A 27,267-nucleotide genomic window follows, 5' to 3' on the forward strand; every position below is an offset into this window, starting at 1 on the left:
AAAGGGTGCTTAATTAAGAAGTAATTGTATGAGGTGGTTGGTTGTGCTCTAAACGCACTCTTAAAAGCCCTCAGCACCATGCTTCCAGTTGCCCTAATGATTAATAAACACATAAACACCATTAGAATAATTAAACTCTTTTTACTGCAAAGTGTGAAGTATAATTATATGAGCGAGCTGTCTTTTTTGTAAATATTTTTTTTTGTAGGTATCCTCTTGCTAGTATTGCCGATACATAAAAGGATGTCAGCCATCTTGTCATTGTAAGCTGCTGTCAAATGGCCACAGCATGCAACCTGAAAGGTGTTTAGCTGCCACAAAACACCACCCACACACACATACGTCTGTGGAGATCATGTGCGTGTACAGTCCAACATTACAACAAAAATCAAATGCTGGCTTTCAGTGGTCCCCTACACATAGAAGAAGAGCTGCAGGAGAAAAACAGCATAATGCCTCAAACTACCAGCGTTGCATTATTCTTATTGCTTGATTTAGGGCCGAGGAACCTTTTCACTATCAGTGGCCATCTCTGATAGCCAGATTCAAGTCATGAAAAAAATATGATGCAACAATCAAATATTTATAATGATGATTTAGAAGAAGTCAACCCAAAATGTAGCTTTACATTAATGTTGTATGGACCCCCACTAGTCTAAACACTAATTGTAAAAAATAATTTTAAATTACAAATATTGATTATAGTATATATATTAATACCACACAATATATATTATTAAGTAATTAATTTTAATCATTAAAATTTTTTTTTTTTTTTATTAATATTGTGTTTGTGGAATATGAGTTAAGCAGCAAAATCCACCTGTTTTTCTCTATCTCTGGGGACGGCCATTTTGCTACTTGCTGTCGACTGAAGAGGATATCACTGTTGCTCAGGATTTAGGTAAGGACCAATCACGGCTCAGCTTCAGGAAACAGGTGAGCTGTGTTTGGTCGTTACCTAAGCCCTGAGAAACTGTGATGTAATTTTCAGTCGACAGCAAGTGACAAAATGGCCGCCCCCAGAGATGGAGAAAAACAGGTGGATTTTGCTGCTTAACTCATATTCCACAAACGCAATATTAATCAGAATACTAGTGGTATTGCATATAATTCTAACATTATTGTAAATACCTTTATTGGGTTGTCCTCCCCTTTAAATGTTTTCAGTTTTTTTATACACGTTTTTCAGAGAGTAAATGCTTGTGATTCCCCACCTGATTTAGCATTTCTTTTAGCTACATTTTATTTGACCAAGATCCCAAAATAATAAGAAAAAAAAGACCGGAAGAAGAGATAAAGCTCTCAATCATTCACGCTGATATTTGGCCCAGTCTTTAAATACATAAGTTCATCTCCAGTCTTCCATGTGTGACGCAGCAAGACAGTGTTTCATTTCAAGAGAGCTTAAAACGTTTCACAGTCTCCTCTTAGGAATCAAACAATCCCTTCTGATCGTTACAGGGTCTTAAAAAATGATTCAAGAATTCAATTCTTCCTCATGTAAATCTGAAAGCTGCAGGTGCCCGTTAGTCAGCACATCTGACCTGTTCCCTTGTGAAAGACTTGAACATCCTTGAAAAGTTGCCTGCCATGCAACCTTGCGACACTAAAATGGATTGTGACGTCTGAATGCTACAGTGTAGAGTGGGTTAGTAATTATGTACTGTATTGGATAACAAACTAAGTGCTTCCGACACCTGCTGGTTTAAAGCGTTGGGATCAAATTTAGGAGCGAGGAGGTGCTAAGCCGGGCAGGATTTGTCATTAGACTGGGATGAAGGTGGCGGAGGAGGTGCGTGAGGGAGCGAATGCGTGTGCCCCGGTGGCGGAGGAGGAGGTGTCGGTGGCACGGTGGATGTCGGCGAACCCATGGCCGGACTGCCGCTCCCTCCGCCGCTCTTGGGAAACACCACCGGCTTGGGCCTGGTCGCCGGCGGACGCAGCTCTCGGAAGGAAGGAACCGACGAGGAGAGAGAGGAGGAGGACAGGGAAGGCGACGTGGCGGAGGGGAGGGGGCTCCTCGGCTGGCTTTTGTTAGCTCGGAAGGAGGAGGGCACGTCGCTGGCGGAGGAGGCGCTGCGCTGGAGCGGGTGGGCGTGTGAGGAGCCCCCCTCGCTGTCCCGTAACAGGCGGGAGTGCAGCGGGCTGGAGGGTTCCGACGCCCCGCCGCCTCCTCCGCCGCTCACACCTTTCAACTGCTCTAGCGTGTCGAGGACCACGTCGGGGGTGTGTTTGGAGGTGCTCTGTCGCTCCAACTCCCTCAGCTCGTGCAACGCGCAGCTCATTGCTGCCTCGATGTCCTGCAACACAGAAAAGAAAAAAGACATTCACTCAATTAATTTGACAAGTGGATTTTTCTCAGTATAAGGTATTAGCTAAGGATGTTCAATACAAATTTTTTTCAGACCAATACTAGTGTGAATATTCAACTCTTGAGTAGTCACCGATACCAAGTACCGATACTTTCGGTACATAAGAATTGTACCGGTAATTTATCTTCTAAAGTCAATATTTTAAGTAGGGATGGGTACCGATACCAGGTATCGTATTGGGCTGATACCCTGCCGTATACCAAGGCATCGGTACTTTCAGAGGTGTGGACTCGAGTCATGTGACTTTGACTCGAGTCATGAATTTGAGGACTTTAGACTCGACTTGACAAAATGTTAAAATAATTGCAACTCGACTTGGACTTTACCAACAATGATTTGTGACTTCACTCAGACTTGAGCCCTTTGACTTGAAAAGACTTGCTTCTTCTACCAAAACAAAAAGATTAAAATGTATGTTAACGAGTAAGTTCCTCTCAGTGTGTGTGCGTGTGTGTGTGCGAACTGGGCCGACAGCGCTGTCATTCAAGGAATGCGCAAACACGCCCCGCCTACGCTAAAGAAAACTTCAAAATAAAGCTGACCAAATATACATTGACACCAATGCCTTGGTGGATTTTACTTTGAAGTCTGCCTGCATGGTGGCGTGAACGCCAGCTTGACTGCTTTTTTTTATAATGTTATTAGTACTAGTGCTAGTAGAATGCAATTGTCAACTAGTTCAGTTTTGCCTCACTAGTAGCATGTCGTACTAGTATGCCAGAGTTATGCTACTATAAAGAGCGTTCTAGTACATTGGTCACTAAGATTGATGTCAAATATACTGTAACAAATAAATGCTTTACACAATTGTTTTATGCCATTGACAAATGACAGCTGATAAATCAGAAATCTTGTAAAATATGTAGAATAACAAGAAAGCGCCATCTGCTGGTGAACTCGACCTCAAGTCAGCACTGAGAGTGAGCAGTACCTGTGAGCTGTGATCCACTTGCGCTATGACCTCAGGTTCTAGAGGTCGATGGTTGCTGAAGCTCTTGGAGCGTCCTGCTGGAGTTGACTTGCGCAGTTGAGGGCTTTCCACCTAAGAACGCATTACAAATTTATTAATAAGTCGTTGGCTTCATAAATTCGAATCCAAAAAGTACCTTCGTCTTTAGCGAGGAGTGCCGCGTGATGGAATTGAGGATGCTGTGAGCGCTAACTGGCCGTTTATCCGCAGACTCCTTCACCAGAGCTCCGCCTACAGGAAGCGATGCAGTCCGCACCCCTCCCACACCACCTCCAGCGGCCCCTGGACTATCACTGTCTGAGCTTCGGAATGTTCTTCTGATGCTCCCGGACTCTGGACGTTTCCTCATCCTGAAAGAGAGAATTTTCAAAGGTGTGAGCCATGAATGATGTTATAAATGAAACAATAGAATAGATGACTAAGCGGTGTAATAAGCGGAAATGAATCGGTATGTATTTACCTTCATGGCTGATGAGCTTCCCTCTGCACCAAAACAGTACAGAGGTTCATTCAACAAACCCAAATTTGATGTTAAGTGGGCCTAATTAGCTAAAAATAACAACAGGTCAAAATATGACCTGTTTTTGTGGTGCAATTAATCTTTTTGCAGAGTAATCTGAAATTTCTTAACACAAATAAGTACCAAATGTTTGCATCAGAGTAACGGTCAATTTTTCAAATGTCAGTTAAAGGGACTCATTGAGCCATTTTGAGCCATTTTCAACAGCAAAAAGTTAATATTTTGTCCAGAATAAAACAACAATTAATACCTTTAAAAACGAATGTTTTCACTTGCTGTCGACTAAAGATGATCACCTGTGCTGAGGAAGCAGGTAACAACCAATCATGGCTCACCCGTTTTCTGGGTTTGGTCAGCAAGCTGAGCCATGATTGGTCGTTACCTGCTTCCTCAGTACAGGTGATGTCATCTTCAGTCGACAGCAAGTGGAAGAAATTGTTTTTAAAGTTATTAGTTTACAAGAAAAATAATGAAGTTATCAAATTCATTGTGGACAAAATATGAACATTTTACTGCTGAAAATGGCTCAATGAGTCAAGTATCCCTTTAAGTTGTTGTCAGTATGACCTGCAGTGGACAAAATTAGCAACAGCAGTTAACTTTAGTGAAAAACTGCAGTTTGTGTTCTGTCCTCACGGACCATATTGTAAAAAAAATAAATAAAATAAAAATAAAAATAACTTTTTTTTTTTTTTTTAAGCATTTGGCCTACATTATACCAATACGTTCAGAAATTAAGTAAACTGTATTATTATGTGTACAGTGAATGATTTCCGTCATTTCCCCCCCATAATGCCACGGGTATTGACTTCTGCATGCACAAGTAAAAAAAAAAAGCTTTTTTTTTTTTTTTAGCATTTGACCTACATTATACCAATACGTTCAGAAATAAACTAAACAGTGTATTATGTCTGCAGTGCATGATTTCCACCATTTTTTTCCTCATAATGCCACGAGGTATTGACTTCTGCATATGTATACACCGTGGCATTTGCAAGTACGTTTAATCATACTTGCAAACACGTTCAAAAGGAATTGCTAGTCAGAAAGGTTCACTCCATATTGGAAGATCCACACTTCACATTTTGAATAAAAATATCTAACTATCCATATTTGTATATTGACAACATTACGTTTTTTACTAGGCAACTTTTGGTCCGAACAAACGTGTGTATCAGAAACCTGTGTACTGAACTAAAAGTACAATCTGCATGCGAGACTCACTTGTTGAGGTTGGCCAGGTAGATGTCAGCCACGTGTGCACCTGTAGGAGATGCAGCGCTGCCCCTAGTGGAAACCCGTTCCTCCAGCTGCTCCCTGGTGTCCACATCAGATTTTGGGCTTCCACGACCACAGTCAGTCCTAAAATAATCAAATTTTACATCAGGTGTTGCCTGAGATGAAATGTATAATATAAAAAAGTTGGTTAGAAAAATTATTTTCAACGCATGATTGATCAAAGTTGTTTTTAGGCTGGTTCATAAGTATTTCCCCTTTAAAAGCCCACTGAGCACTAAACTGGCCACAACTGGAATCTCCCTATGAGGCAGGCTGTCAGCACTGCACATGTCATTTCTGCTCTACATACAGGTGAACTGTCAAAACCTCATACCACATGAATAGTTCAGGTAACCAGAAGTTGAACTTATAAACGGTCTTTTCTGGACTGACAGCACAACGGGGATTTCCTCAGGCGCAGGAAATGTCTTTATGCACATAGTGTATCAAGCATAGTGAGTGTACTGAACACATCTTACATGTCTTGGACCACAATATACTGATGTGGCACCAATCCATCCACTCCATTGTGTCGCCCCTCCCACCAGTCATCAGACGCCCGCTGATACAGAAGCAACGAGGCACCCTTCTTGAATGACAGCTCGCGATTGGTCCGGCCGGAATAGTCGAACCGAGCGATGGCTTCAACTGGGTCGCACTCTGAAACAGCCAAGGTGCCTGATGTTGAGAGGATGGCGGACAGAGACAGGAAGCGACAGAGTGGGTGGCGCAAAACAAGACAGAGAGAGAGAGAGAGAGAGAGAGAGAGAGAGAGAGAGAGAGAGAGGAGGGAGAGAAGCCAGAGCAATGTAGAGCAGGTTAGTGATGCTGCGTTTGGTGACGGCACACATTGCAAAAAATACACAAAGCAGCATAATCAGGCAGCAGGATGTGAGCTGGTTGAAAAGATTTCAGCCACGAAGAGCTAGAGGAGATCTCGTGAGCTCGTGCCAGGAGCAATTGTGCTTTATTAAGTAAGTATTGAATGGGAAGTCAATTCAAAACATTTCTATTTTTGTGCTTCCACTCGTCTAAACACGACATTCTGATTACTATTGTGTTTGTAGAATAAGAATTAAGCAGTACAATTGAAAATAAAAACTCAGTGGGCGGCCATTATGTCACTTGCTGTCAATTGAAAATGACATCACAGTTGGTCATGGTTCAGGTCACGACCAATCACGGCTCAGCTTGCGAACGTCTCAAGACCAAACTCAGAAAACACATGAGCCGTGATTGGTTGTTACCTGAGCAACTGTGATGTCATTTCCAGTTGACAACAACTGACAAAATGGCCGCCCCCTGAGATAGATTTTACTGATTAATTCATATTCTACAAACAAAACATTAACTCATTTGCTCCCAAAAACACACAAGTGTTCCCTCGTTTTCCGCTCGGGTTAGGTTTAAAAAAAATTAATAAATCAACGCAATAAATGAAATCCGCAAAGTAGTTAGCTTTATGGTTTACATTTATTATAAATGTTTTAAGGCTCTAAAACCCCTCACCACAGTTTATACATTTTTCTCACATTTCTCTCTCGTTTAAACATTCTCAATGTTCAAACCTTCATAAACTTGATAAAATTGGTACATTACTGTAGAAAAAAAACATGCAAAATTGCAATAAAAAAATCCGCTATGCAGTAAGGCCGCGAAATGTGAACTGCGAGGGAACACTGTAAATACGTTCTATTTTAAATATTACTATGCTCCCAAAGATGTATTTATATGTTTTTTTTTATGCTAGAGCATACAGAAGGCTTTGATGCAGCTTCTGAACTGAAGAGAATGCTTGGAGCAATGGTTATTACAAAAACGGCCAGCAGGTGGCAGCAGAGTATAAGCGATCAACCAGGGCCATGTTGCAAAAAGCCGTTTTCCCCACTGTTTGAAACAGATTTTGTGAATAATGATGAAACTTAGCTATATTCTAATGCTAATTTTTGCAAAACGGAAACAGATAGAAATACTTTTTTTTTCCTGATGAAAGAAGAGACTCTAATCTTTTCTTTGGTAAGTTCCATGTTTTTATAGCAATAGAGCACAATATTCCTAGTGTTTAACTAGTGGTCGGAAATGTTTTGACTTGACTTCCTCTTGAAACTTTTTTTTACGCACCCTCTTCGCTGCTGTGGCCAACGTACACGGTGTCGGGCGCTGGCTCTTGCACAAGCGGGGGCTCACAGTGCGAACTGTCACTAGAATCGACAAACAAGCAAAAAAACAAAGCAGGTGAGTTGCGTCAGACTGTGGATGTTTGATAACCTTCCGCTTGTATTATATTCATCAACTCAAGTCGTATGTAGCACACCACTTGTCAATACCTAAAACTGTAGTTGCTAGTCAATACCACATAACCTATCATAGCGATGGCAGGATATCATGAAAAATACAGTAGAGGTTAGGTCGACACTCCTAGGGAATAGGGCCGACAAAATCATGTGCCATGGTCTCCCCGTGACACCGCCGAATCTTTGCAACATCACTGCTTCTCTAAAAAGAAAAGTCCAATATTACAGCAACGGCGCATTTGGAATGCACAAGATAGCTTATCTGTCCTAACAAGTTGCACATTTTGTTCTTTGATGGAATTTGAATCTGGTGATATGGGGGGTGTCGTTATGTACGCATTATTAAATCGCATGCAAGATTTGGGGAAATATGTCAATTATTTTTGCATCGATGTAAGTAAACGGTGAGATATCTTCATTTACACTTAAAAAAAAAGCTAACTGTGCTACAATTCTGGTTTGGTCCGGAAGTCGTGAATCTGAACTGGAGAACTTTGTTGCTCTATCTTATTAAACTAAGTTGACCTCAATATGTATGTGTCCGTCTATGTGTGTGCATGTGAGCTAATGTGGTCAGGTGCTACTCTAATCGCTTCTGTGATGGTGGGTAAGCTGATCCTCGTGGCCCTCCGACCCAGCACAATAAAGAAAACTGAGGTTACACCCCCCCAAAAGAAATAAATAAATAAATCAATCCTCAGCAGCTCTGAAATCTGCCAACTGCCTCTTTCTGCCCTCATTGTTATCACAAAGCTCCCTCTTGTCATCAAACAGTTTAAGCAGAGACTAGATTACACACAGGTGGACTCTTTTTTTTTTTAATCATCATCAGTCATTTAGGTCAAGATTGGATCATTCAGAAATCATCAGGGAACTTCTGGAGTCAGTTGGCTGCACTGAGAGAAAAGGGGGCGGATAATTTCGCGCACCATATTTTTCAGTTATTTCTAAAGAAAAATAAAATAAAATATTGGATGATTTAATTACGCGTATTTTTATCATTATTATTTATTGTTATTTGAATTATTGTCTTATAAGTGAGTTAAGGTGAGGTCTAGCCAATTCCTTTCTCCTGTACATCTAATTGTGTTGACATCCCTATGCTTAACTCAATAAATCCACCCTACCTGCTCATATCCTTGCTGCCTGGACTCCACCTTCTCTCGAAAAGTGTTGACGTGACTTCCCTCAGTTGAATATGAAGGCAAAACTAGATACACTGGAGAAGCCTGGCTGAGCCACATCCAATATGGCCGCCACATCAAGTTCCTGTTGTAGGCAGGAGCCACTCGGAGTAGGACAGGAAATGACGTCGGCTTCAACAGTAACTTCATTGGGGGCAGTTCAGTGCCCAACGGTAACCGGAACTGGACCGTACGTCATTGATTAAGACGCCAGAGATAAACAAATCAATTTTACTTATCAATAACTACACTATCTTGCTCATCTATAAACAAATGTACATATATTTTCAAGTATTTTCTTTTATTGTAATACTACATCATTTAATTCTTGTCCCTTTCTCTGTGACTCAGCTGGGCGGTAGGTGGGCGCTCTAGCGCCCTCTATTGATGAGCCCCCACTGACCAGAAGTCATCACCGGCTCCGGGGATGATGTAGATGGGGCCCTGCAGCTCCTGCAGTCTCGGGAAGATGGCGTCATGGTGGATGATGATCGTTTTAATGAGTTCATTGACGTGGGCCTGGCAGGAGACCTGGTCGTGGCCTTCCGGGACTGACATCAGGGTGGGGCCAAAGCAGATGGCAAGGTTGTAAGGGTCCATCATGTTGTCCTCACTGTACTGGGACAAACTGGGAGGAGGAGGAGAAAGAAGACGTTCATTTTATTTCATTATATTCTGTATATTCTGTCTGGGAGCAAATCTGTTTACTCTTCTTGTAATGTGACGTGAGATACGCATTTTTTTGAAAATTTTAAATATTGCATAAAAAAAGAGCATAGTAGAGGCATGTCTGTGGCTCCAAATGAACGTCCAGCTGACAGAGGAGGAGGTCTCCCTTGTGACTTTCAGTTTGGCTTTGCAGGGAATGCAAGCCTGCAGAGCTCATCAAGACACTGAATATGATACAAGGCTACAAATCAGCCAGAGAAAGGCGGAAATCTTTTTTCAAGAATGAGAGGGGAGGGGAAAAAAACTCTTAAAAGGGCCTCCTTTGGCCTTTTCAGGATGTTTACTTCATCTCAGTTATCATGAGACAATTTTGTATCATTTTTTTTGACAGTATTTGACCTTTAACAGTGTGTGTGGACACAATGTGCTTGAGGAAAGCTGCTAATGTCAGACCCAGATACCAAAGTGCCAGTTTAAAAAAAAAAAGAAGATCTGGGAGTATTCAGGGGAAGGAATAAACTGTATCAGCACAATCTATTACACTGTACTGAGCTGTAACAACACATTTTGCATTTGCCACATTCCTTGAATTGTATTCCTTATGCAATTATTAGAACGTATGCGTGGGTACCGATACTAGGTATCGGTATCAGGCGTATGACAAGAAATTACAAATCAGAAGAATAGAAAATTGCCATCAATTTCATTCAATTTAAGGAAAAAAATTATAAAGGGAATACATGGTATCGCTAACTACTCAAAAGTTGAGTAGTCGAACTATATCGGTCTGAAAAAAGGGACTAGGGATGGTCGATACCACTTTTTCCCAGACCGATACCAGTTTGAGTACTCATGTCTTCAATAGTCACCGATACCAATACCAAGTATCCATAGCACTAGTACTTTTGATACATAACACTTCCAGGATTCAGAATTTTCCCTTAAAATTGCATGAAATTAATGACAATTTTCTATTCTTCTAATCTCTACTTCCTGATTGTAAAACGGCCACAATACCTTGAAATAAAACTAGGTATCAGCCTGTTACAGATACCTGGTATTGGTACTCGCTCATCCCTAATTATTACTTACTAGAGCTGTCAAAATTAATCGGTTATCAAATCAACTGGCAACTATTTTAATAATCGAGTACCGTATTCTAAGGCACACCGGATTATAAAGCGCATAGAATAGAAGTTTCTGTAGTGGCTGGGGTTGTGTTAAGCATCCACCAGATGGAGCTCATTTAACCAATATTGATCCACAGATAAGGCGCATTGGATTATAAGGCGCACTGTCGGTTTTTGAGAAAATTAAAGGCTTTTAGGTGCGCCTTATAGTGCGGAAAATACGGTAAGCATTTTTTATTTAAAGTTGTCCAAATCTGATTTCAGCATCAACAGTAATTGTTCCCTCATTTCTGTAGTTCTTCATGAAAGAAGTTGATTATCTTCTGTTTATAATCAAAATAAGATTTTTTTTTCCACTTTGGAAAACAAACCGAACCGGTAACATAGTACACAAATACAAAATATGAAATAAACAACAATCATTAGTTAATGAAGAGTAATCAGGGAAAAACGCTTTTTTTAATGCAAAATTAAAATTAATCTGAACTAGTACTGTACAACTGCCCTACATTAACTTGATTGACTGCCCGCTACCAAACCAAAGAGGAACACCTCTCACGCATGTTAAATGACTACCTCTGTGAAAATCCTAAAATGAATTTTATGATCATCTCCAATCGAATCTCATTAGAAAGAAGTGTGTGTCCGTCCTGCGACTCACTGATTGAGGAAGGCAAACAGGTATCTCATGATGATGAGGGTTTTGCTTGGCAGCGATTGCAGCACTTTCTTAATGTGGACAGCGCGTTCCTGGAGGCTTTCCATCGCTGAAACGTCAACAGAGACGACACCCGGGAGATGAGTCACACAATAAAGACGTTCACATAGCGGCGGAGGAGACTCTTACAGACACAGGATATGAGGTCATGGAACACTTCCTTTGGAAAAAGGGCCTGGTCCAGTCCTCGGAAGTAGAGCTTGAGGACGCCAGCAATGGAGTCCATGTCATGGTCGTTTTGGTCTCCTGCGAGCGGGTCTTCGCCTGAAACCAAGAAGACGGCCGGAAAGTGGTAAGATGATGGGGGGATGGGGGGCACATTTTCAGTGAATTGCAAGCATACCTCGCTCAAATGCATTCTTGATGTCATTGACCTCCACCTGGGAGCCCGATACTCGGAAAATGCCCTCATGCTGCAGACCTGCACAGCCATAAGCACACAGTTTGCTTTTATTACATCCATTTTTCATCCTCAGGATTGGAATGCTGGATATTGGATATGTAGTTTGTTCATTCGAAGACTACTCGGGTCAGAACCGGTCACATGACAACAACGCAACCAATCGGTGCACGGCAAAGCCTGGCGCTAAACCTATCGCTTGACGGAAGAATTTGCTCACCATGGCGACTGATGAAACGGATGCAGCTCTCAACCATAAGAGGGATGGCTTCACCTGCATCCTAACATTGGAGGAGAACATGATTTGCATTAATCTTCACACCCAATAGATGACAAATAGGAAGCTGGCGAGGACATAAAGCAGCAGCAAGCATGTTATGAGGAGGCTATCTCACACGTTTGCTTGCACATGCATCAGAGCACACGTTTAGGAGGAAGGGGTGCGAGCACGCGCACGGGGAGGGGAGAGGTTGCTGTTGCTAGGCGACAACACTTTTGTATTTTGTTTTGGGTTTTACAGAAAAATAACCTGGGTATCATGCAGAATATTTTAACTGATGATAATTGAATAAAATAAATGTCAAAGGTCACTTGACTAATATTAATTAATTATTAATATCAATGTATTATTATTATTATTAATAATTTATCATCTGGTTTATTATGTGTTTAAATGTGAGAGCATTTGATTGTTCTACCTGTCACTATATGTTGCTGGCATAGATAGATGAACAAAGATTAATTTGTAATTATGGCTGGGTGATATAGCCAAAAAAATAAAAAATCTATTAGTTTTACTTCTTTTTTTTTCAGTATTTCTGGACGATTACAATTATAATTGTAAGTAATAAACCCAACAAGCATTTATTTATATATATATTTATTTATATGCATACTGATTTTAAGTCAGTTTTGACAAAACTTAACATTGATAGCTTGTGCAAAAAAAGGGAGGGAAATATATGTATTTAATATAAATTATCTAAAATATTATTTAATATATTAATTAATTAAATATAAAATATTATATAAAATATAACTTTATTTTATCCATTCGTAGCTTGTGCGCAACCCGCTTAAATGCCACAATTAATTTAAGCAGTTACTGTAGTAACTATTGTAAACAAGTCTTATGAATCACCCATCCAGCATTCTGCCACTTGTGCAAAATTATAACTCACAATAACAGCTTTTAATAATCAGCACCAGTTTTGATTGAATCAAATCAGACTTCCTTCACTGCAGTATTGTATATATGATTATGATAATGTTTTTTTTTTTTAACAGTAGGAAAGTTGATGCCACAAGAGGGCGCCTCAAACATTAAGTCCTGTTTTTCATCCCCTCGTTATACTGCACTAGTGAGACCATTCGATTACACTAATTCCACAGCAGATACACATCGGTGCGTGTGTATATAATTCATGCCCTTTTGCATTTTATGAGTGGCGACGGTGGGAAAATGTGTTCAAAACAAAACTACGCACTCACACGACTGCCAATTACCTGTTTCCGTACTGCAGAGTTTCTCCTTCCACTAAGCACAGAGAGAGAGAGAGAGAGACAGAGAGAGAAACAGCACTCTGTCATTAAGTCGGCAGAGTGACTATTTTTACGCACACAACTCTGGTAACGCTCTATTTGTTCACACAGACACATATGTTGAGAATATCTTGAAACGGTGACGGGGAAAATCATACCCCTGAGTGCCAAGAAATTAAGAAAAGCCTAGTTTGGCGTACGTATCCCAGATAGTGTGCGTGTGTGTTTATGTACTTCCTTCCTTCACCACACGTACCTGGCAAGGCAACAGTCGGTCTTCTGACCTAAAGGGGGAAGAGACAGGATAAGTGTGGACGTCGGGGAGTCAAAGACGGTTTTAGCAGAATACAAGTGGGACACACAGGAGGAAGAAAGGCAGCGTACGCATACAAAGGCTTTCCTGCTCGGTTGCGGAAATGCTGACATTTCCTGAGGAAGACCCCCAATCGTCACCCCCCCCTCCCCCTTCCAACCTCCTCACCGCTCACTCCAGCACATCTGTGTCCACATATGGCCGCGGTCACTGTGACCTCCACATATAGTACGTGTCAAAAAGGTATGAAGGACACTCACTCTCTCCTATGGTCTTCTGGATGAGGTCATGCTTGGCCTCGAGCTTGGTGATCAGGTTCCTGCCTTCCAGAAACTCCTTCAGCTTCTACACAGCACACAGTATCAAGAGTGCAGTTGAATGAATGGATCTTTATTGTCATTACAGATCACCGAAATTGACAAAGGGAGACAGGACGGAAACAGTCCTGCCAGTACTCGTTTTTCACTCTCATTTTTTATACTATAATCGATTATTCAAGTTAGCGATAGATCGATGTTTTTTTCAAGGCTAATACAGATTATTAGTAGTCAAGAGACCGATATTTCAAGCCGATTTAATTTTAAACATATACAGAATTGACAGCTTTCTTTCAAAATGATCCCAAAAATTTATTTAATCTAACAAAAATTGCAAAAAATAAAATAAAATGCAGGGAGCTTCCATCAGCATGTGTTAAGCTAAATTAAAAACTAAGCAAGTAAAGTTCCCTATTGTAAATAAAGTTTTCCAAAATGTCAACATCATTTCTTAACTCATTTGCTCCCCAAACAAACGTATAAATACGTTCTATTTTAAATATTACCAGTGTTTCAAAAAAGTATTTATATGTTTGTTTGTTTTTTAATGCTAGAACATACAAAAGCTTTGATGCAGACTCTGAACTGAAGAGAACTGATGAAGCAATGGTTGTTATTACAAAAACGGCCAGCAGGTGGCAGCAGAGTATAAGAGGTCCATCATGTTTTCCCCACAGTTTTAAACAGATTTGTGTGTGAATTGTGCAATAATGATGAAACTTAGCTATATTCTAATGCAAAACGGAAAAAAAGATAGAAAAAAGAGACTCCATGTTTTTATAGCAATAGAACACAATATTCTGTGGGCTTCACAAAATCAGTCAAAATCCAGTAAAACAGCCGGGAGCGAAGGGGGTTGCTTCAGTGAAAATGGCTGGGAGTGATTAATTATAATTTTGTTTGTTGTTGTTTGAGTGGAAATTTAAATAAATCCATAAATGAAAAGTTTCCGGTAGCTCACTGAGCAACAGATGTAGCTAATTTGAGATTTTCGTCAGGGTTCGATCTTTGATTAAAAGACCTTTTGCAACAAGTAAAAATGGTCTGTGAACATCTTAGACAACCCTCAATTTCGCTACGTTCGCAAGCATTCACCGCTCAGTGAGATACCAGCTTGGTCGGCCTTCAGATTCGTAAATTTGACCCATTTAATAGCTGATAATGCGTCTATACCCAAATTCTAACCTGCCACTGACCGTAAAGTAGAACTGTTCTGTCTCCTGTTGGTTGGCCCGCCTCTTGGCGAGGCTGGGCTTGCTCAGATAGGATTCACTGAAGGTGGACTTGACAGACTCCATGCTGTTGCTGTGGTGGAAGCAATCCGACACGTCATAGTCCTCCACTGTCACCATGTCTTGGATGGTGGACAGAGTGGCCTCCATGGTCTTCTTCACCTGATGAACAGCAGAGAGAGGAAATAAAAATAAATAAATAAATAATGAGAGGCATGTAGAGACAGATGTTATAAGCATCAAGGGGGAAATAATATTAAAAGGTCTCTTAACCTCTTCGTTCTCTATCTTGAGCGTGGAGAGGCGGGACTGAAGCTGCTGACACCTCTGGAGAAGCTCACTTTCCAGTGGCTGCTGTGCACACATAACGCCCATCTAGGCACACAAACACGGGGTTAAAACACCAAAATACTGAGAGGCCGCTGAAATTCTAAGCTATACCGTGTCTCCCATGTGCGACTGGAAATCAAAGCGAGCCGGAGGGCAGAAGACGTTATTGTAGGTTTCCATCAGCTTTTGTTTGTCTCCGTTGGGCTCCAGACTTTCGGCGGCGCCCTCCAGTGTCTCCATACCAGTGTGCTTGGACACCTCCACATTCTGTTCTGCTGACAAGTACGTCCTCAGGGCACGGTGGAGGCTGGCATGGTAGCCCAGGTCACAGCACTGTACAAACACAAATAGGAATATCAGCATCGAGACACACACACACACCTCTCTATTGGCCTGTCAACTAAAATCTCCTATCTGGTGTTAAATGGCATGTCAAGTCTAACAGATTATGCAAACTGATGGTGGATGTGCTGCGTGTGATCTTTTAATATGATCCCAAACAACGTGTGCTAAATCGCATGTTCACAGGTGTAATACTGGTGGACACCAGCATATTTAAAAGCTCTGATTGTTTTTACTATGAGATATTTGGGTGATCACGACAAGAGTAAAATGAAGTTTGAAGTGATGGAATTGGAAGTGTTAGTGGAAGACACAAATACACATTTTAGCAAGTTATGGAGAATTAATCTATAATAAAGCTGGTTATCGATTCAGATTAAAAAAAATATTCATTTCAAATCACAAGGGCGTCATTCGATTCAATACACGATTCACTTTGATTTTGATTCAGTTTAGGATTTCACACATATGTTATATATATTTATACATTCTTATTTAATATGTTTTATTTTTAAAAATTGTAAATATGAATATGATTCTGAATTGCCTTGAAGTGCAATAAGTCAGATCTTTGGGTATGGATTCAGATTTCCGAAATTGATTCGTTTTGAATTACAAGGGCGCCATTCGATTCAATTTACGATTCACTTTGATTTTGATTCAGTTTAGGATTTCACACATATCATGTTAGATATATTTATCTATTTTTATTTAATATATCTTTTATTTAATTTTTAAAAATTGTAAATATGAATAATAAGATTCTGAATTGCCTTAAAGTGCAGTACGTCAGATCTTTCGTTTGATGTAAGAAAATACTTTTGAATTCCAGTGAATAGTAAATAAATAAAAAAAAGCAAGATAAAAAAACAAAGATTTAGGCATTTAGGTAAAATTCTATTTTCCACATTAATTTATAGGAAAAATGAATATTAAATGTATTGATTTATGGGATTTACGAATCAATATCGGGCTATAAAAAGTATGATTTTTCCATTTTAATTTGTTAATTTTGGAGAAGGCAAGAAAATAAACGTCATGTTTTCTTTCATTTATCTTGCGCCAAAAGATTGTGAACGTGCGCTGAAATGACCCGGACACAGAAATGCAGAAAAGAAAGAAATAATTTTGTCATTGGTGATTTGGCATGACCCCTTCTTGTGAATGGCTCCTGGTCAGCCCTTATATTCAGAAGTTTCATAATTACGTCGCTCAATGGACGATATTGTAGGACAAAATTGTTTACATGATTGGAAAATGTCTGCCCGCATCTTCTCATTTTGTCTGCTTTGCATGGTGGTTTCCACCCACCCGCCAAAATGAGCCATGACAATTTCCATTTTTGCAGGCACACACCTTCAATAAGGCAAAGTAGGTGTATTCAGACTCACGTCAATGATGTCAGCGAGGTCATGGATGTAATACTTGAAGACGCAGCCATTGGTGGCCTCCAGAGCAAGAAGGTACTCATTCCTGGCTTTGATGGCCTTCAGCTTGTTCTCTGTGTACTTGGCTTGTCTCTAAGAAGATGGGACGAGTGGTAAAGAACAAGGCACCAATAGGAACGCAACTTACATCAAGTTAGTACAACTTTGCGTTCCCACTCACCTTCTCCTTCATCTTTTCAATTTTTTTCACACTGGAGCGACGGATGGGTTTGTCGTCAGCCTTTATGCTAGCAAGGGTGTCCGGCGATCGCGGCGTCTGTCGGTCGTCTTGGCGACCGGAACGGCCCATCTGTTTCTCCTCCTGCTTCTCGGCCTCCTTCAGCTTGGACTCTGCGTTGATGCTGTCGGTGTTGTACATGTGGTACGTCTTCATCACCTGGAAACATGACATTTCCGTCACAATGTTTTTTCACTGTGTGGTTTTGGGAAAAGCAAAGGAGTCACAAAATCTTTCCGCTCGCTAGTGGTCAAACACACGAAAGCGTTACATCAAGCCGAGTCAGCCCTAATTGGCCGACCAGCGCTTCACTGTCCTGATTCAAACTCCCGAGAGAGTTTTGTTTATGAGTATACATGCGCATGTCATTTCACCAGATTTATTTATAACTCTTTCCAAACTATAATTGGCAGGTTGAGTTAGAGTTAAACGTCGGTCGCACACAAACAATCGAGGACATCAGTGATTTGGCGAGACTACGGACATGACTAACCAATGTTGTGTTGCTCTTGACAGTGTGAGACCACTAAAAATATAATTGTCAAAAACTACTTGTAGAAAAATCTGGTGGTGACTTCAAGCATCCAGTAAATATACCAAGTGAAATCAGTATTACTGGTCCAGTTTTCAGGGGTGCCAAAAGTCATTCGTCTTACCGAATAAAGCTCGTTCAGAACCTTCATCAAGTCCTCTTGCAGCTGCACACCGACCTCTTTGCTCTAAAGAGACAGGACAGATTAAAGTTAGTTAATCACTGTGAACAAAAAGCTTTTTTAACAATGATCTCGGTGTCATTAGCAAGATTACTAGGCAGTAATCGTGTATTGTCCTTTAAGTTTAAAACCAACTCTGTCTAGACTAGACTATCAAGCCGGATGAAGGCACCACGGGAAGGATACAGGAGTATGATTACAGTTTCTAAAGAGTTTTTAATTGTGGAGTGACAAACAACTTGTAGTATGCGCTGTGCAATTCTAACCCACAACAAATTACAACCACAACATTATTAAAAGGCGTTACTGAAGATTAGTGTTGTAGTCAAGACCGCACCAACAGAGACCAAAACAGTATCGAGACCACAGAATATTGAGGGCGAGACAAGACCAAGATTTTTGGAGTACAAGACAGAGACAAGACCAGGACTTTTGGAGGTCGAGAAGGAGACAAGACCAAGACTTTTGGAGGCCGAGAAGGAGACAAGACCAAGACTTTTGAAGGCCGAGACTGAGACAAGACCAAGACTTTTAGAGGCCGAGACTGAGACAAGACCAAGACTTTTGGAGGTCGAGACCGAGACAAGACCAAGACTTTTGGCGGTCGAGACCGAGACAAGACCAAGACTTTTGGAGTTCGAGAAGGAGACAAGACCAAGACTTTTGGAGGTCAAGAAGGAGACAAGACCAAGACTTTTGGCGGTCGTGACCGAGACAAGACCAAGACTTTTGGCGGTCGAGACCGAGACAAGACCAAGACTTTTGAAGGTCGAGACCGAGACAAAACCAAGACTTTTGAAGGTCGAGAAGGAGACAAGACCAAGACTTTTGGAGGTCGAGAAGGAGACAAGACCAAGACTTTTGGAGGTCGAGAAGGAGACAAGACCAAGACTTTTGGAGGTCGAGACCGAGACAAGACCAAGACTTTTGGAGGTCGAGGAGGAGACAAGACCAAAACTTTTGGAGGTCGAGACCGAGACAAGACCAAGACTTTTGGAGGTCGAGACAGAGACAAGACCAAGACTTTTGAAGGTCGAGACCAGGACAAGACCAAGACCAAGACTTTTGGAGGTTGAGAAGGAGGCAATACCAAGACTTTTGAAGGTCGAGAAGGAGACAAGACCAAGACTTTTGGAGGCCGAGACAAGACCAAGACTAAGACTTTTGGAGGTCGAGAAGGAGACAAGACCAAGACTTTTGAAGGTCGAGAAGGAGACACAACCAAGACTTTTGGAGGCCGAGACTGAGACAAAACCAAGACCAAGACTTTTATAGGTCGAGAAGGAGACAAGACCAAGACTTTTGAAGGTCGAGAAGGTGACCAGACCAAGACTTTTGGAGGTTGAGTCGGAGACCAGACCAAGACTTTTGGAGGTTGAGTCGGAGACCAGACCAAGACTTCTGGAGGTCGAGACTGAGAAAATCGGGTTGGTGGGGAGCGACGGGCATGAATTTGTCGATGGGGAAGTTGGGGGGTGGGGGTTGCTGATGGATATTTGGACGACGATGTCAAGTGCATATTGGCTGAGCAGCAATAACTAGTCCCGTTCGTCATCATGGGAAATGTGAACGGCAGCCGCAAGGAATCACTTTTCTTCAGATCAGAATCAGGCCTCTATTCATGTCACTTGAAAAGACTTGGATTGGATAAAGGCATTAAATCTGAATTGGGCAGTGTAAATCCAGTAAATCCAGCCTGAGTAATAACAAATGAGGGAAAGAAGTTGAATCCCAGACAGTTCAAAGGTCAGGATGAGGATGAGAGGGATGAATGCATGTGGAGAGGGAAAGCGACAGGGAGAAGATTTAGAGTTCTACGGCGGACAAACGAGGTAACGGGACAAGCGAGGTTGGCCCGCCCTCCGGCTTTAAAGTGCTGAAGAGCGGCCGGGCTCCAGCAATCTAAAAGCAATCCGCCACAGCTGAGCCGTCCTATCCGTCAACTGTGAATCTTGACCTTTGAACTTCTTCCTCTGGCCCGCGATTGCCTGTCTGGCTCGACAAGACCGCAACAAAAAAAAACAAACAGACAACTTATGTCCTGGCGCAAAAAGCTTGTTAATGCGGTTTGATGTGAATGTTTTCTCCCACACGTCCACTACACTAACAGCGTCTGTCAGTTGAACCTGCGAGTAGCAGAGATGGAGGAATTCTCTGGCAAGAGTTGTGTGTACTGCTGCTACTGATGCAAACCACTGTATGAATGACATCCCTCATTCCAAATTACAATGAAACCTCCGAAGTAGGGCTGTCACTAGCTAATATTCCCCCTCATACTTGAGGTGAAATGAATGGAACTGGATCAGACTTCCCTTCACTTTGACAAGGAGTTTTGGTCCAAGTATGGAGATTCTAGTTTTGGTACTCGATCTGGCTGTAACTGACATACCAGGCTGCTCCATTACACCTTTATACACAATGACCTTTGAAGTTTAAGTTAAATGTTTAAGCCTCAATGTATACAAGTTTGACACATCGGAAGATAGTGAACTTTGTTTCCAGTAAAATCCAGACAGAACAAGTAACTTCCCATTTTTCAGAAATGCCAACAATGTGAAAAGCGCATGGAACATAAGTGGGTGTCATTTGTCATATGCAAGGGAACAGTAGCTTCCTGCTATGATTGTGTATTATACTCAATACACATGTCCATTCTGGAAGACTTGGAATGTGGTTGACAAGTAACCTGGCAAGACACACCCACTTTCTCGAAAAAGATAGTGGGTCTTGACAGGCCTCCATAGACAACGATTCGGCACCGGCCGAAAACAGGCCGACCGGTGTATTTAAAGACACAGACTGGCTTTGTAGTTTTTGTCTAATCTTACTTTTTAACATGTCAAACAAGCCAAAGAAGAATGTTTCAAAATGTTACATTTTTGTATTGATTTAGGACGCCTTCCGTAAGACTCAGAGAATAAAACTATATAAGCAGGATAAGCAGAAAGCAGAAGGTGCTCGATTTGGTGCTGCTCCAAATCAGCATTGGTGGATGTCTGTGTTCCACTGAGTGCGTCTTTAAGTAATTCGAGTACATTTGATTTCATAAACAAAATGTTCAGGTACCCGTTTATTTGGTATGAATCGGTCGGGAAAACAGTCAAGCTAGCCCTAGCGATGCTATGCGTGACGGAGCGGTCAGAAGGCAAACTTAAAATAAAATCTTTCAAAATACAGTAATACACAAACAGCAGTGCCTTGGCACGCTTTTATTTTGAATCCTGAAATAATGTTCAATGGCTAATTAAGGATGTTTAAAACAACAACAACAACAATAAATTATTACGCTGACATTGTAGAATGTAACACCTGTTCCGAGCGTTAGCGGTTAGTGGCTAGCTGCTTAGTGAATCGCGCATTAGGCTAGCAGAGTCTGACTTCTTTTCAAAGGCAGTTTAATAGGCGCAAATGACTCTACACTTTGATGCTAACAGCCTGATACTTTTTTTCCACGCCATTATTTTATACATGTTAAAAAATGTGCTGTTGGCAAAATTGCTGCCCCAAACACTCCATAGGAAGCGCCAATCATGGCATTTTTGAAAAATGACTGTGGAATGAATTATTAACTCTTTTACTGCCACACTTTATCCAAAAAACAACCCCTACAGTGCCAGCCGATTTCAAACATTTTAACTCATCTCTCAAGGCAAACAGAATATTGTGGACTTTTACTACATAAACATGCTGGGTACCAAATGAAAGATTGCTTTCCATTTTTTCATTAGAAAAAAAGTATGTTTCTACCTGATTCCGTTCTTTAGTAATCACCATTTGAAAAAAGGTAATTTGAGTGACATTGAGCGAAAATTGAAAAGATAAGGAGAAAATAAGCTTTTTGTGAAAAGATACATTTTCTGCACAGCAGTGATTTTGACCCTAATATTTTTTGTTTAGTGACGCGTTGTGAATTAGATTTAATGTGACAAAAGGCTTTCATCATTCACGTCATCCTTGAAAACCTTCTATTATATCATATCAATCTGTTTTACTGCAATTGCATACACCGGCAGAGCATAAAAAAAAAAAAGATACAATGCTGCCGTCTGCTGCCCATCGTTAATGGCTGTTTTTGATTTCACAAGCCCACTGACCAGGCAGTGCTGCACAATACGTTGCACTGCCCATTGAGAAAAAAAAACGTAGTAAACGTCAACTAACGTTTTTGGCGGCTTTCATTTGGATTTTAGCAAACGTTATTAAACGTTTTTGGCGGTAAAAGAGTTTAGAGCAGACGCAATGTGGCCTAAAGAGACACAATGTCAACATATGTGTGCGTGAGAGAGCATTGCCTTCTTGAAGAGCCGTCCTGAGTCCTCGCTGATCTGTGCAAAGCGGGGAATGATGTTGTTGAGGTAGAGGTCGGACAGAGTAGCGTGGTCGCGGCTCTCCCTCTTCACCTGGAGCAGCAACAGGTTCCAGCAGTTCACCGGAGATAAGATGCTCTGCTCTTTCCTGCACAGGATGACAATGACAGAGAACAAGTCTTAAGATCTAATCAAGGCCCCGTCGAAGCATAATTTGGATAAAGTCTCTTTCATCTGTTTTTAAGTTCCCCATTTCATCCGGTTGATAGATGCATATGTGGCCCCACGGCTTGTTCAAGGTAGAAGCAAGTTCGTTGGACAGTACGCTATTTTTCATCAAGATGAAACAAGCCACTGGAATAACAGGCATGGAGGGAGAGAACGCCCAGACAGATTTATATAGAAAACAGCCACCCTGTGTCTCTCCCGCACATGCAACTCACACACACACACATTCACGCACAGCGGGTCAGTTAGCCAACCCAAACAGGGGATTCAGCCAGGGTACAAAACCCAGCAGGAAGTGGTAAGGCTCCCCGAAAAGCACAGCTGTTGCAGAGAAGAAAGGACTCGTAAAAAAAGGGGGGCGGGGGGGTTGGTAGAAGAGAAAACGGAAGTTCCTCTCATACACTGCCTGGAAATGTTGCACTGATTTTTCCTCATTGTGTTCATTTGCATACAATTAAAACTACTGAATGGGCTGCATTGCATATTAGCTAAACATTGATATTTTATTCAGTAATTACAGTCATAGCAGGGATAGGAATTTGATCAAGGAGGAAAAAGTAATAAAAAAAAAAAGTATGCTTTCAAATCCCGTTTCATGTTGTTGCTGCTTGCAAACTTACCATACATTCTAATGTGCCTCAAGTGCTTCAGCGTGTGGTTAACCATCAATTCCATTTAATCAACAAAATTCTGGATAATCAATCGATTAGAACTCTCTTCGCTACTCGTGAGCATACTAAATAAAGTATGAAAAGTAATTTACAATTGAATTGTTGTGCTTTTCGTCGAGGAATCACTGAATGGTTTAAGTCTTGAATACATAAAAAAAATGCTAATTGCTAAAAAACAAAAAACTGTAGGGTTTTGAGGTCAATTAGTGGAGCCCAGAGTTCAAAGCAAACATGGTGAAGCAGTGTTTAGCTGTTATGCTGCACAAAAATGGAAGTGAATGCCAACAAAAGTAAAGTTAGCCTCAAGTGTAAATGCTTTTAAATCTAGGTGCAAAACTATGCACACCCCCCATAACTATGATAAAGGTCTTTTAAAGCATTTTTACAATCACATTTTCCAAATCTTGTCCCTAAATTGCTCATTCTTTTAGTGTGTGGCGGGGACTGAGTGAGAACTATGTGTGAGTCATAGACAATGATGTGATATGCTGATACTGGCTGTCACCGGTCAGATGACGACATACGTGCAAGGAAAACAAACTTTTAGAAAAGATTCAGATTTTAGTTATACTCGTATGGTTTGGGACATTTTTCCAAGCATTATTTGTGTCTTAGATGGGTGAGCCTGTTACTTGATTATACTTTTTATTTTGAGTATGGGGTAATATAGCAGGTTACTTTAGGAGATATTTGTACCAGAGAATAGGGAATCACAATATGAACATATACTGGAAATCACACAATAAGTCTAAGGAGTTAATCATGAAATATTTACGTCATTTTCATGACTCATAGCATTGACAAAATTGTTCACAATTTTAAAAGATTGCACTAATTAAAAAAAAAAAACCTATAGCATTCTAAATTAAGTACAATGTGGTTATTCCAAACTTGCAATTTCAAACTATAGGCCAACCATTTTAGGATTAACTTGAACTCTACAGTGTACGTCTTAAATTCCTGAGTCAGCCTTATAGACACTCTTGATCACTCCGACTAGTTTCAGCCTGCTCACTTTCCGGTGCTTCTGACTTCCCCGATTTTGTAACATTTTCCTCCAGAAAAACAAGTTCCACCATTTGCTCAACCAACCGGCCTCGATGTTCCCTCCACGTGACATGTGGCAGACTGAGTCAATTCCTGGTCACCATGGCACTGCAGCACTCGGGGTGAAATAACAGCTACCTCTGCCCGGCCCTCGGTTCTCACAATGTAAACACTAAAATGTCATTGGCCTCTTCGGAAGGTCACATGGTGCACTTAGTGGAATGTAGCGAGTGTTCGGGTCAGGTGACGGTAGTGAGTCACATTAGAGGGAAATGCTAAATGGTCATTTACTGTCAGGATCAAAGCACATAGCATTAGATGAAGGATTGCTGCCGGCACATTTTTCTTTACGACTTCAACCAAATGACTCTTATGTGACTAGCCATGCTCACATAAAATCATCATAAATAATGATTAGAATAAAATGTTAAATACTAGTTGTTCTACAAAACTCGCATGGCATAATATTAAATGGAACAAAGTCAAATCTATTTCTGGTCACTTAATTTGCTTAGTGACTTGCATATTGCTAATATATAGCTCTAAAAACCGTACTGTATGGCACCTTTCCAAAAAAATTATAAATAAATAAATAGAATCGTCCTTGGTTTTAAAACAAGGTTTCATGTACGACTGAAAGGTTGCCATGGTGCTGTCTAAATGGACATAGTTGTAAATTCAGATCTTCATTGGTTAATAATGAATCATACTGATTACGTAGAATAGGAACACCACATGTCAATCTGGAGTTCTTGAATCGCTTTGCCAAAACTCAAGTCACCCTCATCCGTTGCATGTTGGCTCAGAAATCATATATGGACAATGATATAAACCCACTGAGGTTCGAGTTTCCATTATGAAGCCAACTTCTAAAGGACTGTTTTAAAGACATGTAGTTAAGTCATGTCATATCTGGCAACGCCACTGGGAAGTCATTTCAGTCTGACTAAGACTAAGCTCTCATCCAGTTCAGTTGGCAGGAATCCGCAACCACAGTTTGTCACCAGGACGTATTGTGTGAACTGCAGAATCAGCATTCAAATCAGTGTATGTATTTTAAACGAAATCTGCGTAAGCATTATTTTATCACTTATATAAAGACATTCCACAGCACCAACCTCGCATTCCTGTTCCAAAGTGCAGAGTCAGGGCATATTACCAAAAAAGTTGCACATCATAAAAACAGTCAGTTGGAGTAAGAGCAGGTTTGCTGATGCATTTCTGAAATTATTCATGTATTTGTAAGTTGCTTTTCTTACATTACATGGTGTGATTTCTACTTTTCAAAACCGGACTGGGCACTCCCTGGCCCGGCAGCCAGCAAAAATACACACAGCAAACGTTTAATTGAAATATAGTAATATAGCATGCAAAAATGGATGCCTTTTTGTGCTGTTGATTAATGTGCAATGTCCTAAAAAAAAAAAGAAACGTTTTTATTTTAATAAATATAAATGGTGCCACCAAGGACTAGTCAACCCCAATGACAACATGAGTAGCCCAAATGGTCTTTTCTAAAAATAGCACACCAGTGGTGTATTGTTGTGAATTACTAAGAACAATTATTTTGCATTTATTTATGTATTTAGATAGTTAGTTATTTAAACTTAACAATGTCCACATTTCTCTCTGGACCAAACATTCTATATTTTGTTTAAATAAAATTGATTGTGCTAAAAGGGGGGGGGGGACTACAGATTATAGAGCTGTGATTTGGGGTTATCATACTGTCAGAATCCATTATCGGACCATGCCCAGTTACCGTGTCAATCAAAATCGATGCCCAGTTACAGTGTCAATCAAAATCGATCATTGCAAAGTCAGATTTTGAATTATTATTTACTCAAACTGCGCTCGTGGTTGTATATCTTTATATATTCTTTAGATTGTTTCTGCCACATGCTGGGTGCTCTACTTTATTTAATAATATCAATATGATTTGCAAATCAGGAATGCCAGTCATTCTCAGTGACTTTGTAGTACAGCGGACAATAGCATTTCTTTATTCTTTGAATCTAAGACCAACAAGCGGCAGCATTCTTGCGTTCATGGGCTGTACATACCGCTACAAGTTCCACAGCAGCTTATAGCAAAATACTTTTAACTTGAGAAAAATAACCCAACAAAGCTTGAACCATGATGCTGATTCTTCCCATTTGTGCTGCCCGGTCGGTGCGAGAGGGGATTTTCAGCATGAAATCGGATCAAGAATTCAAAGGAGAGTCTTTTGCCGGCATTCAAGTAGAGAGAGTTTGAGAGCGAGTAAGAGAGGAGGGAGGGGCCTCTTGTTTAACGCTTAACTATAGCAGATGTGATGAGGAGGTGGGGCACAAATGTGCTAACTAGCTAACCCCAACTGACGTATAAAGTTACATGTAAATTAATTTAGAAATTAGGAACGTACTCTACACCTATTGTTAAGACGCCACAACAAACAACAAGCAAAAAAAAAAAAATCATTAATTGAATACCGGTATGATATTGCTTGTCAAGACAGCATGTTTGATAGTGTAGTTAGTTGATAGTGTGCCGCCATGAGTTGCAAGAGCCACAATTTCACACTGAGACTGGCCTAAAAGTGAGCGAAAGGGCAGACTTGACTGACAAATTTTGTGACTCATCATCCTGTCAGCCTAAGGGCACACACGATACGGTTAAAGCCTACAAAATAAATTTGAAAATACCTGCAGTCTCTATGGACTCCATACACACATAGAAAACAACAAGCACACACTTTTTAGAGTAAAAAAAAAAACATGGCCACACATAGCCGGAAAATAGTTGAAATTCCAGCGTGGCACCCGGACAGAGCAACAGCAGCAGCCGCGTGGAGAATGTTACAGATGTTGAAGCAGTACGACAGAATAAAAAGATGTGAAATAGGTCAATGTGTAAAATTATAGACTGGACCTTGTGACTTAACCTCACTGGACATGATCAGCTAGCTTTTATTGGATGTGATGAAATCCACTGTTATGTCTCACAGTTGATTTAAAATGGAAATCTTAGTAGTTTTATTAAT

At 40.7% G+C, this 27,267-nt stretch overlaps 1 protein-coding gene across 1 annotated transcript in view; it reads right to left on the minus strand.

The window, feature by feature from the left end:
• Positions 1-974: 974 nt before the first annotated feature.
• srgap2 (SLIT-ROBO Rho GTPase activating protein 2) overlaps positions 975-27,267 on the minus strand; it is a 62,788-nt gene continuing 36,495 nt past the window's right edge. The window contains exons 3-23 of the mRNA XM_077572676.1: positions 22,285-22,447; positions 17,936-17,998; positions 17,223-17,438; positions 17,006-17,134; positions 15,384-15,605; positions 15,216-15,317; positions 14,907-15,104; positions 13,654-13,738; positions 13,337-13,364; positions 13,045-13,075; positions 11,759-11,819; positions 11,482-11,559; positions 11,268-11,402; positions 11,082-11,187; positions 9,025-9,249; positions 7,265-7,344; positions 5,623-5,821; positions 5,090-5,227; positions 3,482-3,695; positions 3,307-3,417; positions 975-2,303 (exon numbers count right to left, since the gene is read on the minus strand). Of these exons, the coding sequence (XP_077428802.1) occupies positions 1,746-2,303; positions 3,307-3,417; positions 3,482-3,695; positions 5,090-5,227; positions 5,623-5,821; positions 7,265-7,344; positions 9,025-9,249; positions 11,082-11,187; positions 11,268-11,402; positions 11,482-11,559; positions 11,759-11,819; positions 13,045-13,075; positions 13,337-13,364; positions 13,654-13,738; positions 14,907-15,104; positions 15,216-15,317; positions 15,384-15,605; positions 17,006-17,134; positions 17,223-17,438; positions 17,936-17,998; positions 22,285-22,447 (3,142 nt within the window). The 3' untranslated portion in view covers positions 975-1,745. The remainder of the gene's footprint in view (positions 2,304-3,306; positions 3,418-3,481; positions 3,696-5,089; positions 5,228-5,622; positions 5,822-7,264; positions 7,345-9,024; positions 9,250-11,081; positions 11,188-11,267; positions 11,403-11,481; positions 11,560-11,758; positions 11,820-13,044; positions 13,076-13,336; positions 13,365-13,653; positions 13,739-14,906; positions 15,105-15,215; positions 15,318-15,383; positions 15,606-17,005; positions 17,135-17,222; positions 17,439-17,935; positions 17,999-22,284; positions 22,448-27,267) is intronic.

The sequence above is a fragment of the Vanacampus margaritifer genome, chromosome 8 (assembly GCF_051991255.1).
Source record: "Vanacampus margaritifer isolate UIUO_Vmar chromosome 8, RoL_Vmar_1.0, whole genome shotgun sequence".
NCBI classification, from domain to species: domain Eukaryota; kingdom Metazoa; phylum Chordata; class Actinopteri; order Syngnathiformes; family Syngnathidae; genus Vanacampus; species Vanacampus margaritifer.